The 13,560-nt window shown below is 44.0% G+C and overlaps 1 protein-coding gene across 2 annotated transcripts in view; it reads left to right on the top strand.

Annotated features, from left to right (window-relative positions):
* The window catches only part of BMP1 (bone morphogenetic protein 1), a 132,472-nt gene that overhangs the window by 104,132 nt on the left and 14,780 nt on the right, over positions 1-13,560 (top strand). For both annotated transcript variants that reach the window (XR_011320860.1, XM_069766991.1), the window contains exons 11-15: positions 3-148; positions 1,373-1,568; positions 7,419-7,544; positions 7,647-7,807; positions 9,305-9,485. Coding sequence is in view for 1 of the 2 variants with exons in the window: in XM_069766991.1 (XP_069623092.1) it covers positions 3-148; positions 1,373-1,568; positions 7,419-7,544; positions 7,647-7,807; positions 9,305-9,485 (810 nt within the window). In the remaining variant the exon portion in view is untranslated. The remainder of the gene's footprint in view (positions 1-2; positions 149-1,372; positions 1,569-7,418; positions 7,545-7,646; positions 7,808-9,304; positions 9,486-13,560) is intronic.

The following is a 13,560-nucleotide window of genomic DNA, read 5'->3' as shown; positions in this document are numbered from 1 at the left end:
AGCCGAATGCGGAGGTGACGTGACTAAAGACGAAGGTCACATCCAGTCTCCAAATTATCCTGACGATTACCGACCCAACAAGGACTGTAAATGGAAGCTGCATGTGGCTGACGGCTACAACATAGGAATCGTGTTTCAGTCCTTTGAGGTTAGAGGCCCAGGAGGCTCCTCACCGGGATTGGGGGAGGGTGGGGGAACCTCCGAAAACGTGTGGTGTAGGAAGCAAAACCTACTCTTGAGGGGGAAGAGTAAGACACCACAATGTTCTATGCTTATATTTGTGGAAAACCGTACACATTTGTTGGCCTAAACAAAAATGTCACCCATGGATATGGAAGGGGTGAAGATGACAATGTGGCAGTCATCTGCTGTCACCCTGTGGGTCCAGCACAGGCCCTCTGGTGGTCTGGGTAGACAGCAGAAGCGATGGTGTCACTGTTCTTAACGGGACCACTGAGGCTGTTATTGGCTACAGCGATCACGTGACTATAATGGTGCGTCGCGGGAGGTTTCTCCATGTGACCAGTGCAGACAATTGCTGACCAAAGTGGCCACAGGTTGTACTTGCCTTGTATGTGACGGTCAAGGCTACTGAGACGCCTTCATCCAGTCTCCATACCAAGCAGAAATAATAAGCTCAGTGGTTAAATTCTCAATGGAGGAATGCTGGTTCTGCGGAAGGGAGCCCATTTCTGAAATTCGTTTTGAAATGTAGTCACCCCTCCATTTTAAAGGGAATCTGTCAGCAGGTTTTTCCTATGTAATCTGAGGACCGCACAAGGTAGGGGTTAAAACACCAATTTCAATGATGTCACATGTCAGGATATGTGTGCTGTTGTTTACTTACAATGAAAGTTTTATTACCTGATAATTATCATTGCCTGGACTACAGGGGAGCTTGCTTGCTAGTCCGACTCCGCCCCCTTCTGTGATAAGCAGTTCACTTTCAATAGAAAATGTACCCAGAGAACCTGGTGTGGGAGGGGGGTTAGCTTTCTCAGCTCTGCTTCATGCTAAATCTAAGAACTGTGTCAGAACGACTGCACCCAGTGAACATGGTTCGATTCAGCTTCTCTTTGCCTACATCATGCTGCACTCAGATGAGGTCGTAATGGCCTGCTGACATACTAGTTGATGATCCAGTGTAGCTATTACAAAGTTTGTCCAGGATTAGATAAAAAGATCTGCTTTTTTTTTATTTCCCAAGAACAGTGCCACTCATACACACAGGCTGTGTCTGGTAATGCAGGTGAGCCCCATTCACCAGTATGATCTGGGTGGGAAAAAAAAAAAAGCAGACGCCTTGAATAAGATGTGGATGATGGCTATGGTTGGCAGGTTTTCCCTGGTTAACGGCGGCTTTATTCCACAGATTGAGAGACATGATAGCTGTGCGTATGACTTTCTGGAGATACGCGACGGCGACTTGGAAACTAGCCCTCTGATTGGCCGTTACTGTGGATATGACAAGCCGGACGACTTCAAGAGCTCGGGCAATAAATTGTTCATTAGATTTGTATCTGACGGGTCCATTAATAAAGCTGGATTTTCTCTCCACTACTTCAAAGGTCAGTAAAGCCAGCTCGTAGATTGCGCACGAACTCGATTGGGTGGGCTACAACCTTGATATGTAATTGGGTGGTCGTTGGGGGGAATTAGAAATTTGTTAATTCCAATGCCTAAAGACAAAAGGTTAGAGGGTTTTGGAGTGTTAATTAATAAATAAATATGACGGTGTTGCAGTATTCACTAGAATTGGGATGAGCTGCAATATCGGGCTTAGCCAAAGGGTGGCGCTGTACTCTAAATGCAAACATAAATTTTTCTATAGATAGATATATATCTATATCTATAATATAACGCTGGGAGCGTCACTCTGTCCGAAGCCTTTATAGACTGCGCAAGCGCCGGCGCAGTCTGGGCCTCACAGAGTGACGCTCCCAGGAGATCGTGGTATGCGTAAGCACTGTACGCACACCGCGATCTCCACCGGAGAGTCAGGGACCGCCAGGAGGGTGAGTATGAGCTATATTCACCTGTCCCGTTCCACCGCTGCGCTCCGCCATCTTCCCGGTCCTCGGCCTGTGACCTTCAGTTCAGAGGGCGCGATGACGCGCTTAATGCGCGCCGGCGCCGCCCTCTGACTGACCAGTCACAGCCAGAGGATCGGGAAGATGGCGGCGCGCAGTTGTGGAACGGGGCCAGGTGAATATAGTAAGTGCTGGGGGGCCTGAACTAGCGGCGATACCGGCACCTGACCGCCACAGCGCGCCGGTGTCCCCGGTGCCCCCCAGCACTCGGAGCCCGGCGACCATAGGTGAGTATGGTGTTTTTTTTTGTTGTTTTTTTATATATATTGCTGCAGCATACGGGGCATATACAATGGAGCATCTTATGGGGCCATAAACCATAATGGAGCATCTTATGGGGCCATAAACCATAATGGAGCAGTGTACGGGGGCATATAGTATGGAGCATCTTATGGGGGCCATAAACCTTTATGGAGCAGCGTATGGGGCATATGGATGGGAGCAGCAAATTAAAGAACGGTGGCGCAGGATGGGAGCAGCACATGACAGAATAGGGCAGCACATGACAGAACGGGGGCGCAGGATGAGAGCAGCACATGACAGGATGGGGACGCAGGATGGGAGCAGCACATGACAGGATGGGGACGCAGGATGGGAGCAGCACATGACAGGATGGGGGCGCAGGATGGGAGCAGCACATGACAGGATGGGGACGCAGGATGGGAGCAGCACATGACAGGATGGGGACGCAGGATGGGTGCAGCACATGACAGAATGGAGGCGCAGGATGGGAGCAGCACATGTCAGAATGGGCGCGCAGGATGGGAGCAGCACATGTCAGAATGGGCGCGCAGGATGGGAGCAGCACATGTCAGAATGGGCGCGCAGGATGGGATAAGCACATGTCAGAATGGGGACGCAGGATGGGAGCAGCACATGACAGGATGGGGACGCAGGATGGGTGCAGCACATGACAAGATGGGGACGCAGGATGGGAGCAGCACATGACAGGATGGGGACGCAGGATGGGAGCAGCACATGTCAGAATGGAGGCGCAGGATGGGAGCAGCACATGACAAGATGGGGACGCAGGATGGGAGCAGCACATGACAGAATGGGGATGCAGGATGGGTGCAGCACATCCCTAAAAAATAACCTTTATTAATATAATTAAAAAAGACTATATTTATCCACAATCAATAAAAAAGTATTAAATGTACATAGTATTATCTTGTTTGGACATATTATTGCATCCAGTATACCCGTATTTGGGTTAAGGTATCTTTATTATACAGCACCTGTGGTATATGTTTCTTCCATCATAGCATCTTTCTACACTAGTATTATAAGGTGCTAGTATATATATATATTTTTGTGATATACATTTATTCTTTGTTTTGAATATTTTTTCTATTTTTGTTTTTTCTCCATTACGGGTATCAGTGGTGTTTGTGGGACATATCTCTTTGTCTATCCCGAACCTTAGGGACTGTTAGGGACCCTAGGGCTAGCCGTCGTTGAGTGGGGGCGCCTACCGCAGTAAATTAGGGTGCCAACCTCCACTGTTAGGTAGGGTATTAGTATAGATTTCAGTAGGGCTAATTAGTCTTTCTCTAACTATAGGTCCTTATAGGGCTTGTAAGGGCTAGCCGCCGAGGAGTGGGGGCGCCTACCGCGGTAAAGTAGGGTGCCAACCTCCACTGTTAGGCAGGGTGCATTGTAGCTCGGTCTAGGGTCCACTAGGTACATTTAATACTTTTTTATTGATTGTGGATAAATATAGTCTTTTTTAATTATATTAATAAAGGTTATTTTTTAGGGATCTCTGTTTTTTCTAAGTTGGTGTATATGTTTTTCTGGGATTCCGCATTATTGTGATTTGGTTTTTTGGGTGCAGCACATGTCAGAATGGAGGCGCAGGATGGGAGCAGCACATGTCAGAATGGGGGCGCAGGATGGGAGCAGCACATGACAGGATGGGGACGCAGGATGGGAGCAGCACATGACAGGATGGGGACGCAGGATGGGAGCAGCACATGACAGGATGGGGACGCAGGATGGGAGCAGCACATGACAGGATGGGGACGCAGGATGGGTGCAGCACATGACAGAATGGAGGCGCAGGATGGGAGCAGCACATGTCAGAATGGGGACGCAGGATGGGAGCAGCACATGTCAGAATGGAGGCGCAGGATGGGTGCAGCACATGACAAGATGGGGACGCAGGATGGGAGCAGCACATGACAGAATGGGGATGCAGGATGGGTGCAGCACATGTTAGAATGGAGGCACAGGATGGGAGCAGCACATGTCAGAATGGGGGCGCAGGATGGGAGCAGCACATGACAGAATGGGGATGCAGGATGGGTGCAGCACATGTTAGAATGGGGGCGCAGGATGGGAGCAGCACATGACAGGATGGGGACGCAGGATGGGAGCAGCACATGACAGGATGGGGACGCAGGATGGGAGCAGCACATGACAAGATTAGGGCGCAGGATGGAGCAGCACATACCAGGATGGAGACCATATACCAATAGAAATGCTCGCCACCCGAGCATTTAATAACCATGGTTTAATAACCATGTTCATGGTTATTAAAAAGGCAAAGGGATATTCTCAGAATATTAAATTATCTTCCATTTTCGAATGCCGGGGAAGGTGTTCAGCAGCTCCTAAGGTCATTAAGTTTGGATCAGTAAGTTACGAGTGAATCGTGTTTTATTTTGTTTTTTCTGGATTCTCGTCCAGAGGTCATGTCATGTGCATGGGGCCTACGGAGTGAGAAAAGTGTCAGGGATGCTGGCAGGTAATGGGCGGTTCACAGGGCTTCCATTTGGCAGCTGTGGGCTACTGACATGGCCGCTGAACACGGTCTTGCAAATCGATCTCGAATTATTCCCTATCATTTGGAATATTTTGGGTATAACCCTTTTATCCTTTTTTGGTAAATGTTTGCCCATGAATATATTTGACATACAGTAGTGTTCAAAATAATAGCAGTCCAATATGACTAACCAGCGTAATCACCGTTTTTGGTATATATTATATTATCACCCGTCGTTCAATTTACCAGTTTCAGTAGATTCTAAGAAAACCCCCAGACTCCGTATTCAAGATCTGCAGGTTTTTAAGTCTGTGTATTGGAATAATTAATTGAAAGGGGGGTGTTCAAAATAATAGCAGTGTGGAGATCAATTAGTGAGGTCAATCATTCTGTGAAGAATCAGGTGTGAATCTGGTGGCCTTTTATCTAAGGATGAAGCCAGGACATGTTGTACATGCATTTCTCTTTGAATGCCTGAGAAATATGGGTGGTTTGAGACATGGTTCAGATTAAAAAGTTGATTGGAGAGGGTAATACTTATAAAGTTCAGACAATGATTCAGCTAAAATGATCTCCTATGCTTTACAATGGAAAGCCAAACCAGAGAGACGTGGAAGGTAATGGAAGACGACCATTCGAATGGATGGAAGAATAGCCAGAATGGCAAAGGCTCAGCCAGTGGTCAGCTCCAGGATGATCACAGACCGTCTCAAGCTACCTGTGAGTCCTGTGACTGTTGGAAGACGCCTGTGTGAAGCTAATCTCTTAGCAAGAAGTCCCCACAAAGTCCCAAAAAAAGGACTGAAGCAGATACAATTTGCCAATGAACACATCGACTGGCCTAAAGAGAAATGGAGAAAAATGGTGTGGACTGATGAAAGTAAAAGTGTTCTTTTTGGATCCAATGGCCGCAGACAGTTCATCAGATGACCCCCAAACTCTGCATTCAAGCCACAGTACACCCTGCACACAGTGAAGCATGGTGGTGCAAGCATCATGATACGGGCATGTTTCTCTTACTATGGTGCCGGACCTATTTATTCCATACCAGGGATCATGAACCAGTTTGCAGATATTAAAATACTTGACGATGTCATGATATCCTACATTGAAGAGGATATGCCCATAAAATGGGTGTTTCAACAAGACGGCGACCCTAAACACGCCAGGAAACGAGCAAAATCTTGGGTCCAGTCCATCAAAAGTGAGGTTATGGAGTGGCCTGCCCTTAATCCGATAGAACACTTGTGGGGGGTGACATCAAAAATACTGTTTTGAGGCAAAGCCAACAAATGCCAAAAATACTGTGGGATGTAGCCAAGGCATCCTGGGCTGGAATAACAGGTGACAGCGGCCAGAAGTTGGGTGACTATGCAACGTAGATGAGAAGCAGTTCTAAAAAATAGCTGTGGGAAATAACTTATTAGGTTAGTGATTCACAGGAATGTGACATCCACAAAAAATTTGCACATATTGTGAGTTGTTAGAGACAAATGCAGACACGGCTATTTTTTAGAAGAGCCCAATGTTCATTTTCTGTTATTTTCTGTAAAGTAGTTAAACATTCTATACATTTCTCCATGTTTAGAATTAGAAAACAGCGTGCAATGTTCCCAATGCTGGAAATAAAAACTAGGATAATTTTTTTTATGGAAACATTGTGGAGCTCCTCTACCATAGGTTTGGCCTTGGATTAGCACAGTCGAGAGACTTGGGACTTTAGACATTCTTGTGGTGATATTCCCAGGAGTTCATTGACCACGGTGACTCTCTGGCCAACAATGTTTCCTGAACGCTGATGTTCGAGGTGATGTCATTATGGAAGAAAAAGAAAAAAAATCTCACCAACGGGTGTAACCACAAAGTGATGAGATCTTCATGTTCCCTTTTAAAGGGAAATTCCACCCTATTTTATACGATATTGTCATGGAAGCTTCAGTGTAGGGGGATGGTGGACTTAGGACATCCAGTCATCATGGGGGGTCTAGGACACAGATTTTTAGAGGCACCAAATTACTGGTTTTGATTGTCACAACTCCCTCTGCGCCCAAGGGGCTGTGGTGCCCATAACCTCTTCAAAATTTAGAGATGAAGAGATGAATAATTTAGAGATGAACAGTGTGAATTTCATGATGGCAAGTAATAAGTAATAATATAAGAAGGGATTTCAAAAAACGTTTGAGGGATCCATGTTTGGAACCTAAGAGTGTCTACAAGAGTATTACGGGCAGTGGGAGGACCAACACATTCAATTATTACAACTGTCAATAGGAATTGTGCTATACCCATTCTCTCCTGAGGAGGCACTGTAGAGAAATTGAACACTTCCTGCCGAGTTCACCGATCACAGGAGACCTTAGATCTGTGATACTGTCCGTTTTGGTGCGCGTTGTGAGATGGTTTTGGTAGTCTGCTGTTTTTTTAGTTTTTCAGCTTTTATGATGTAATAGAAAGCCAAAAAAGACAACAGAAATGTGAACTTGGCTCTATTGATTGGATTCAGTATGACTGCTGTAATTTGTTACTAAATTTTATTTATTTTTTTACCATTTTGTCCTCAGAGGTGGATGAATGTTCCCGACCTAATAAAGGCGGCTGTGCGCAGCGCTGTGTGAACACGCTCGGCAGCTATAAATGCGCCTGTGAGCCAGGTTACGAGCTTGCTTCAGACAAGAAGTCGTGTGCAGGTGAATTGCGTTGAACAATTATAATCTTATAATCCAGCGTTGTCACATAATCCCATCGTTTTTGGAGGAGTATCTTCTTTATCGTATTTTTTTGTTTTTCAGCGACTTGTGGCGGCTTCTTGACCAAACTAAATGGCACGATCAGCAGCCCGGGGTTTCCCAAGGAGTACCCACCGAACAAGAACTGTGTCTGGCAGCTGGTGGCACCCACGCAGTTCCGCATCACGCTCACGTTCCAACAGTTTGAGACGGAAGGCAATGACGTGAGTGTAAAACTGCTATGCTACACACTTCTCAGGGCAAAAATTCAGTTTCACCCTCATTGCCAGGAGGCCACTACCACCCCATAACTCTTAACCATCCATGGATCTCTGATTTCTACAATTTACCCTAATGTCCAGCTCTGCTGCATCATACTCGTGGGGATCCAGGAGGCTGAGACTTCAGGAGCGGTTTGTAGAAAAATAGACAAATCGGCAGTGATCAATGTTTCCTCCATGTTGCAGGCGGATGAAGGGATCGCTGAATTCGCCCCCACAGTGTGAGGGTGTCGCCAACAGCCCCATGTATCTCGCTTCATGAATGGATGTGTCCTATCACTTCTCTGTATGGGAAAGTGGAATTTACTATTGTAAAAAAAAAAAAAAAAAAATTAAAGCATTGTATACAATCCGTCAATGATAGTCAATGGCCAACATTTGCCAATACAGATTTAAAGTCTTTTAATGTTCAATTTTTTTTATTTTTCTATTGTTTTTCCATATGCAAGGGCGCATTCACATTTAGTGCTTTTGATGCATCTTTTACATGCTTTTATTCATGCTGAAAAAGCACAGTGTTTTACAGTGACTGTAAAAGTGGTGAGATTTAGTCCTCATTCACAGGGTGCATTTTTTTTTTTTTTAAAGCAACGTGTCAATTCTTTCAATTCCTTTACTGCCATTTCTCCCCATTGATATCAAAATTGCTTAGCAACCAAAGTGCCTTAAAAAGTGCACCAAAACATGTGAATTTTACACTGGATTTCTAACCAAAGTTTCTTTCATGAGGGGAAAACTTCATCACAAAATGCAACATACCCTAAAAGAAAAAATAATGCAATTTTCATAATGGACACTAAGTCTAATACTAGACTCATACCCTCCTGTTCTCTTCATAACTTTCAGCCTTATGATTATCCTCTCACAGGATTAAACTGAAATATAATACATCCTAAATGCAGTAGATAACCCAGGATCCACCATTCACAATAGGTGATGTCACAGCTCACCTCCTCCTCCTGTACAATGACTGATAACCTCTCTATATACAGTAGATATCACAGGATCCACCATTCACAATAGGTGATGTCACAGCTCACCTCCTCCTCCTGTACAATGACTGATAACACCTCTATATACAGTAGATATCGCAGGATCCACCATTAACAATAGGTGATATCACAGCTCACCTCCTCCTCCGGTACAGTGACTGATAACACCTCTATAAACAGTAGATAAGCCTTCTTTGAGAAGTCACTCAAGTTTTGGGGGGGATTAAAATGTGTCCTCCAACTTTTCTGATCCCATTTCTTTATAAAGTAAGGCAACACTGATTCTTCACCCTGATCGCTGCTGTTTGGTGTTGACCAGTTGCAGTTTTTTGCCTAGTGTATGGTGTGCACTTTTACACGTCTTTTATGTAAATATTCCACGTCCCTTTCTCCTCCACAGTGATGTATATTGGGGCTCTGCTTCTTATTATCTCCGTTCTCCCACCAGGTCTGTAAATATGATTACGTGGAAGTTCGCAGCGGTTTGACATCCGATTCAAAACTTCTCGGAAAGTTCTGTGGTCAAGAGCTCCCCCCGGTGATCAGCTCCCAGTACAACAACATGCGGATAGAGTTCAAGTCTGACAACACTGTATCGAAGAAAGGCTTCAAGGCCACTTACTACTCAGGTGAGCCTCCTGCCTGCACGCTCTGCTCCCCGTCCTCTTGCCTGGGTCCCGCGGAGGGTGGGGATGCTCTGGACTGGGCTCTCTGTGGGACCAGTTGTATAACCTCTGCTTGGCTTGCTGACGGCTCAGCTTTTTGCATTGCTTGGATTATTCGGCGGTGCCGCTCCCATCAGACCTAGTACCTGTAAACCGGAGACACATGTATTTATATCTAAACTTTACCCTTGCGATAAACCAGACAGCCACTAATGGTGTCTGCTACTGGCTGAATGCATGTCGATACGGAACCCCTTAATGGGAACCTGGCTTCTCATTCTTACTGCCCGAAACCCAATCTGCATGATTTGGACTCTCGATGTGTTATTGCAGCCTTGTATGGTCTAACTCTGAAGAAGCTGTACTGAGAATATTGGGGCGAGGACCGTCCATCTCGGATGGCCAGTCCGACACAAGTTCCTGGTAGGCCCCAATCTCCCGGACTGACCGGTCTCTCCCTATGTGTGTGTTTACAGAGGCCTGCCAAGCTGGGAGAGTTGGCCGTGAAGAAGCCTTGGACTAGTTATTGGAGACCCATAGCCTCTCGCTGACTTTCCAAATATATTTTCTCTGAAACCAACATACAGTCATGGCCAAAAGTGATGGCAAATTGTTCCAGAAAGTAAAGAATTTCTTTCAGAAAATTATTGCAATTACGCTTGTTTTGTTATACATGTTTATTTCCTTCGTGTGTATTAAAACAACACAAAAAAAAAAGAGGAAAAAAGGCAAATTGGACATAATTTCACAGAAAACCCCAAAATTGGCCAGACAAAATTGTTGGCACCCTCAACTCAGTATTTGGTTGCGCACCCTTTGGAATAAATAACTGCAATCAATCGCTTCCTATAACCACCAACAAACTTCTTACACCTCTCGTCTGGAATTTTGGAGAACTCTTCTTTTGCAAACTGCTCCAGGTGTCTCATAGTTGAAGGCGTCTTCTCCAAACAGAAATTTTAAAGATCTCTCCACAGTTGATCAATGAGCTTTAGATTCAGACTCATTGCTGCCAGTTCAGAACTCTCCAGCGCTTTGTTTCCATCCATTTCTGGGGGCTTCTTGATGTATGTTTGGGGTCATTGTGCAGCTGGAAGACCCATGACCTAGGACACAAACCCAGCTTTCCAACAGTGGGCACTATATTGCGACCCAAAATCTGTAGGTAATCTTCCGATTTCATGATGCCTTACACACAGTCAAGACACCCAGTGCCAGAGGCAGCCAAGCAACCCCAAAACATGTTTGAACCTCCACCATAGTTAACTGTAGGTACTGTGTTCTTTTCTTTGTAGCCCTCATTCCATTTTCTGTAAACCGTAGAATGTGTTTTGCCAAAAAGGGCTATCTTGTTTCACCTGTCCACGAGACGCTTTCCCAGAAGGGTTTTGCCTTACGCACGTACATTTTGGCAAACTGCAGTGCAGCTTTATGCCTCTGTGTCAGCAGTGGGGTCCTCCTGGGTCTCCTGCCATAGCATTTCATTCCACTCCAATGTTGACGGCTAGTTTGTGCTGACACTGATGCACACTGAGCCTGCAGGAATTTCTTTGGAACTTGATTGTGGCTGCTTATCCACCATCCGGAATATCCTGTGTTGCAACCTTTCGTGATTTTTTTTCCATCGTCCACATCCAGGGAGATTAGCTGCAATGCCATGGGTTGGAAACGTCTTGAATATGTTGCGCACCGTGGACAAAGGAACAACTCTGGAGAAGGAGATGTAACCTTGAGATTGTTGATATTGTTTCAACAATTTTGTTTCTCAAACAGTTCTCTTTCGGTTCTCCATGCTTAGTGTGGAACACACACACAACGCAATGATTGAATCAACTTTTTCCCTTTTTATCTGGCTTAAGGTGTGATTCTCATATTGCCCACACCTGTTACTTGCAACAGGTGAGTTTAAACAAACCTTACATGCTTGAAACTAAGCCGTTTACCCATAATTTTAGACAGGTGCGAACAACTTTGTCCAGCCTATTTTTCTGGTTTCGTGTGAAATTATATCCAATTTGCCCCCCCCTCCCCCCCTGTTTTTTTTGTGGTTTTCCAATACACACAAAGACAATATACATGTGTATAACAAAACATGTGTAATTGTTATGAATTTCTGCAAGAAATACTTCATTTACTGGAAAAATTTGAGTGCCAACACTTTCGGCCCTGACTGTACATGGTGGTAATAATGCAGCCAGTCTCTGATTCATGCTGCCCGTGGTTTCAAGCAGCATAAATCAGACGACTGGTTCCCTTTTAAGGTGTATTCGGGCGACTTGTTTTTGTGTTACATCACTGTGTTCCGATAGCAAAAACTTTTCTATAGAAATTGCCATTTAAAGGCTTAACTACTGCGAAACAATTTGTATTTTTTAATGCCAGCATTTTGGGGGTGGATATAATGTATTAAACACAAAAAAAGCCTTTTTTTTTTTTAACCTTTTTATTTTAACAGCGTTCACTGTACAATATAAAATACACCATTATTTTTATCCTATGGGTCCATATTATTGCGCCGATAATTGTTTTTTTTTTTTTTTTTTTACTGCTTTAGTATTTTAAAAATATATCTTAGTGACATTACAAGACCCATAACTTTTTTTTATTTTTTTTAATGTTTTTTTTGGTTTCATCGTCCGATCTCCTTTAGGCTACGTTCACATTAGCGTTTTGCGCGGTTGCGTCATGCGCCCCTATATTTAACATGGGGGGCGCATGGACATGCATTGTGCTGCGTTTTGCGACACATGCGTTTTTTTGGCCGCAAGCGTAGGGCGCAGAGGACGCAGCAAGTTGCATTTGTTTTTGCGTCCATTTTCCGGCAAAAAAGGACGCATGCGTCGCAAAACGCAGCATTTTAGCATGCGTTTTGTTGCGTTTTTGTTTGCGTTGTGCGGTGCGTCGCCGACGCAGCCCCGCACAACGCAAATGTGAACGTAGCCTTATAAAGGTTTTTCTGCCATGTTGGTGTTCAATTTGCAGGATAAATATTCTGGTAGTTTAGGTCTCTAAAGACCAATTAGGTGTACTTTTTAAAATGTGTTTTGTTTGTTCGTTTTTTTTATTTTTAAATTTTTCAAAAACTTTATTTTTTTATTTTATTTTATTTTTTACTTTCTTGTTCTTTAGTTGCAGCAGTGGACCTGAACCAGTGGTCTTCTGATCGCCGCTATAATACCCTGCAATAAATCTGTATTGCTATGTAACATTAGAATTTTTTTGTATGTGTTTTTTATTTCCAGCATAACTATAAATTTTGCTGATTTTTTTAGGGCATGTTTCCACAATGGCAGCAAAAAAAAAGTCATTCTGCTTATTCGACGTACACTTTCCTTTTTTTAATTGCTATGATTATTATTGAAATCCGTTGTCAATTTATGCTCCGTATTTTGTGTGTGAATGGGAGATCATAAAATCTCGTTCTCCTTGCTGCTTATGTAATAGTTTGTAGTTTGCGGATTTCCCTCCAGCTCATCAGCATGTGAACATACCCTTTGCTTGCCTTTAGTCAATAATTTATCAACCCAAATATGCAGTGGATATAAAAGTCTGCACACCCCTTCTAAAATGCTAGCTTTTAGTTATGTAACAAAAAAAGTAATATCAGGAAGAATAGTTTCTGAACTTTTTCCACCTTTTTAAGTCCATCCATATTCTGTGCAATTCAATAGAAAAATCAATATTTTCAGGTGGAAAAAACTAAAATGTGGTTGCATAAGTATATACACCCTTAAATATACCCTAATACTTTGTTGGAGTGCTGTTTAGGTTGACGAAAGCCCCAGGTACAAATGCCGAAAAACAGTGCCGAAGAATAATACTACCTCCACCATGTTTCACTGTGGGTATGGTGTTCTTTTGGTGATGTGCAGTGTTGGTTTCACAACACGCATACCTTTTTTAATTATAGCCAAAACGTTCTGTCTTGGTTTCATCAGCCATAACCAGTTTCCTCACATACCGTAGTTTTCAAAGACATCTAAGTGGTTTTTGGCAAAACATGGCTGGGCTTGGCTATTTTTCTTTGTAAGAAAAGGCT

The sequence above is a fragment of the Ranitomeya imitator genome, chromosome 4 (assembly GCF_032444005.1).
Source record: "Ranitomeya imitator isolate aRanImi1 chromosome 4, aRanImi1.pri, whole genome shotgun sequence".
Taxonomy (NCBI): Eukaryota; Metazoa; Chordata; class Amphibia; order Anura; family Dendrobatidae; genus Ranitomeya; species Ranitomeya imitator.
This window is presented reverse-complemented; position numbering and strand designations above follow the sequence as displayed.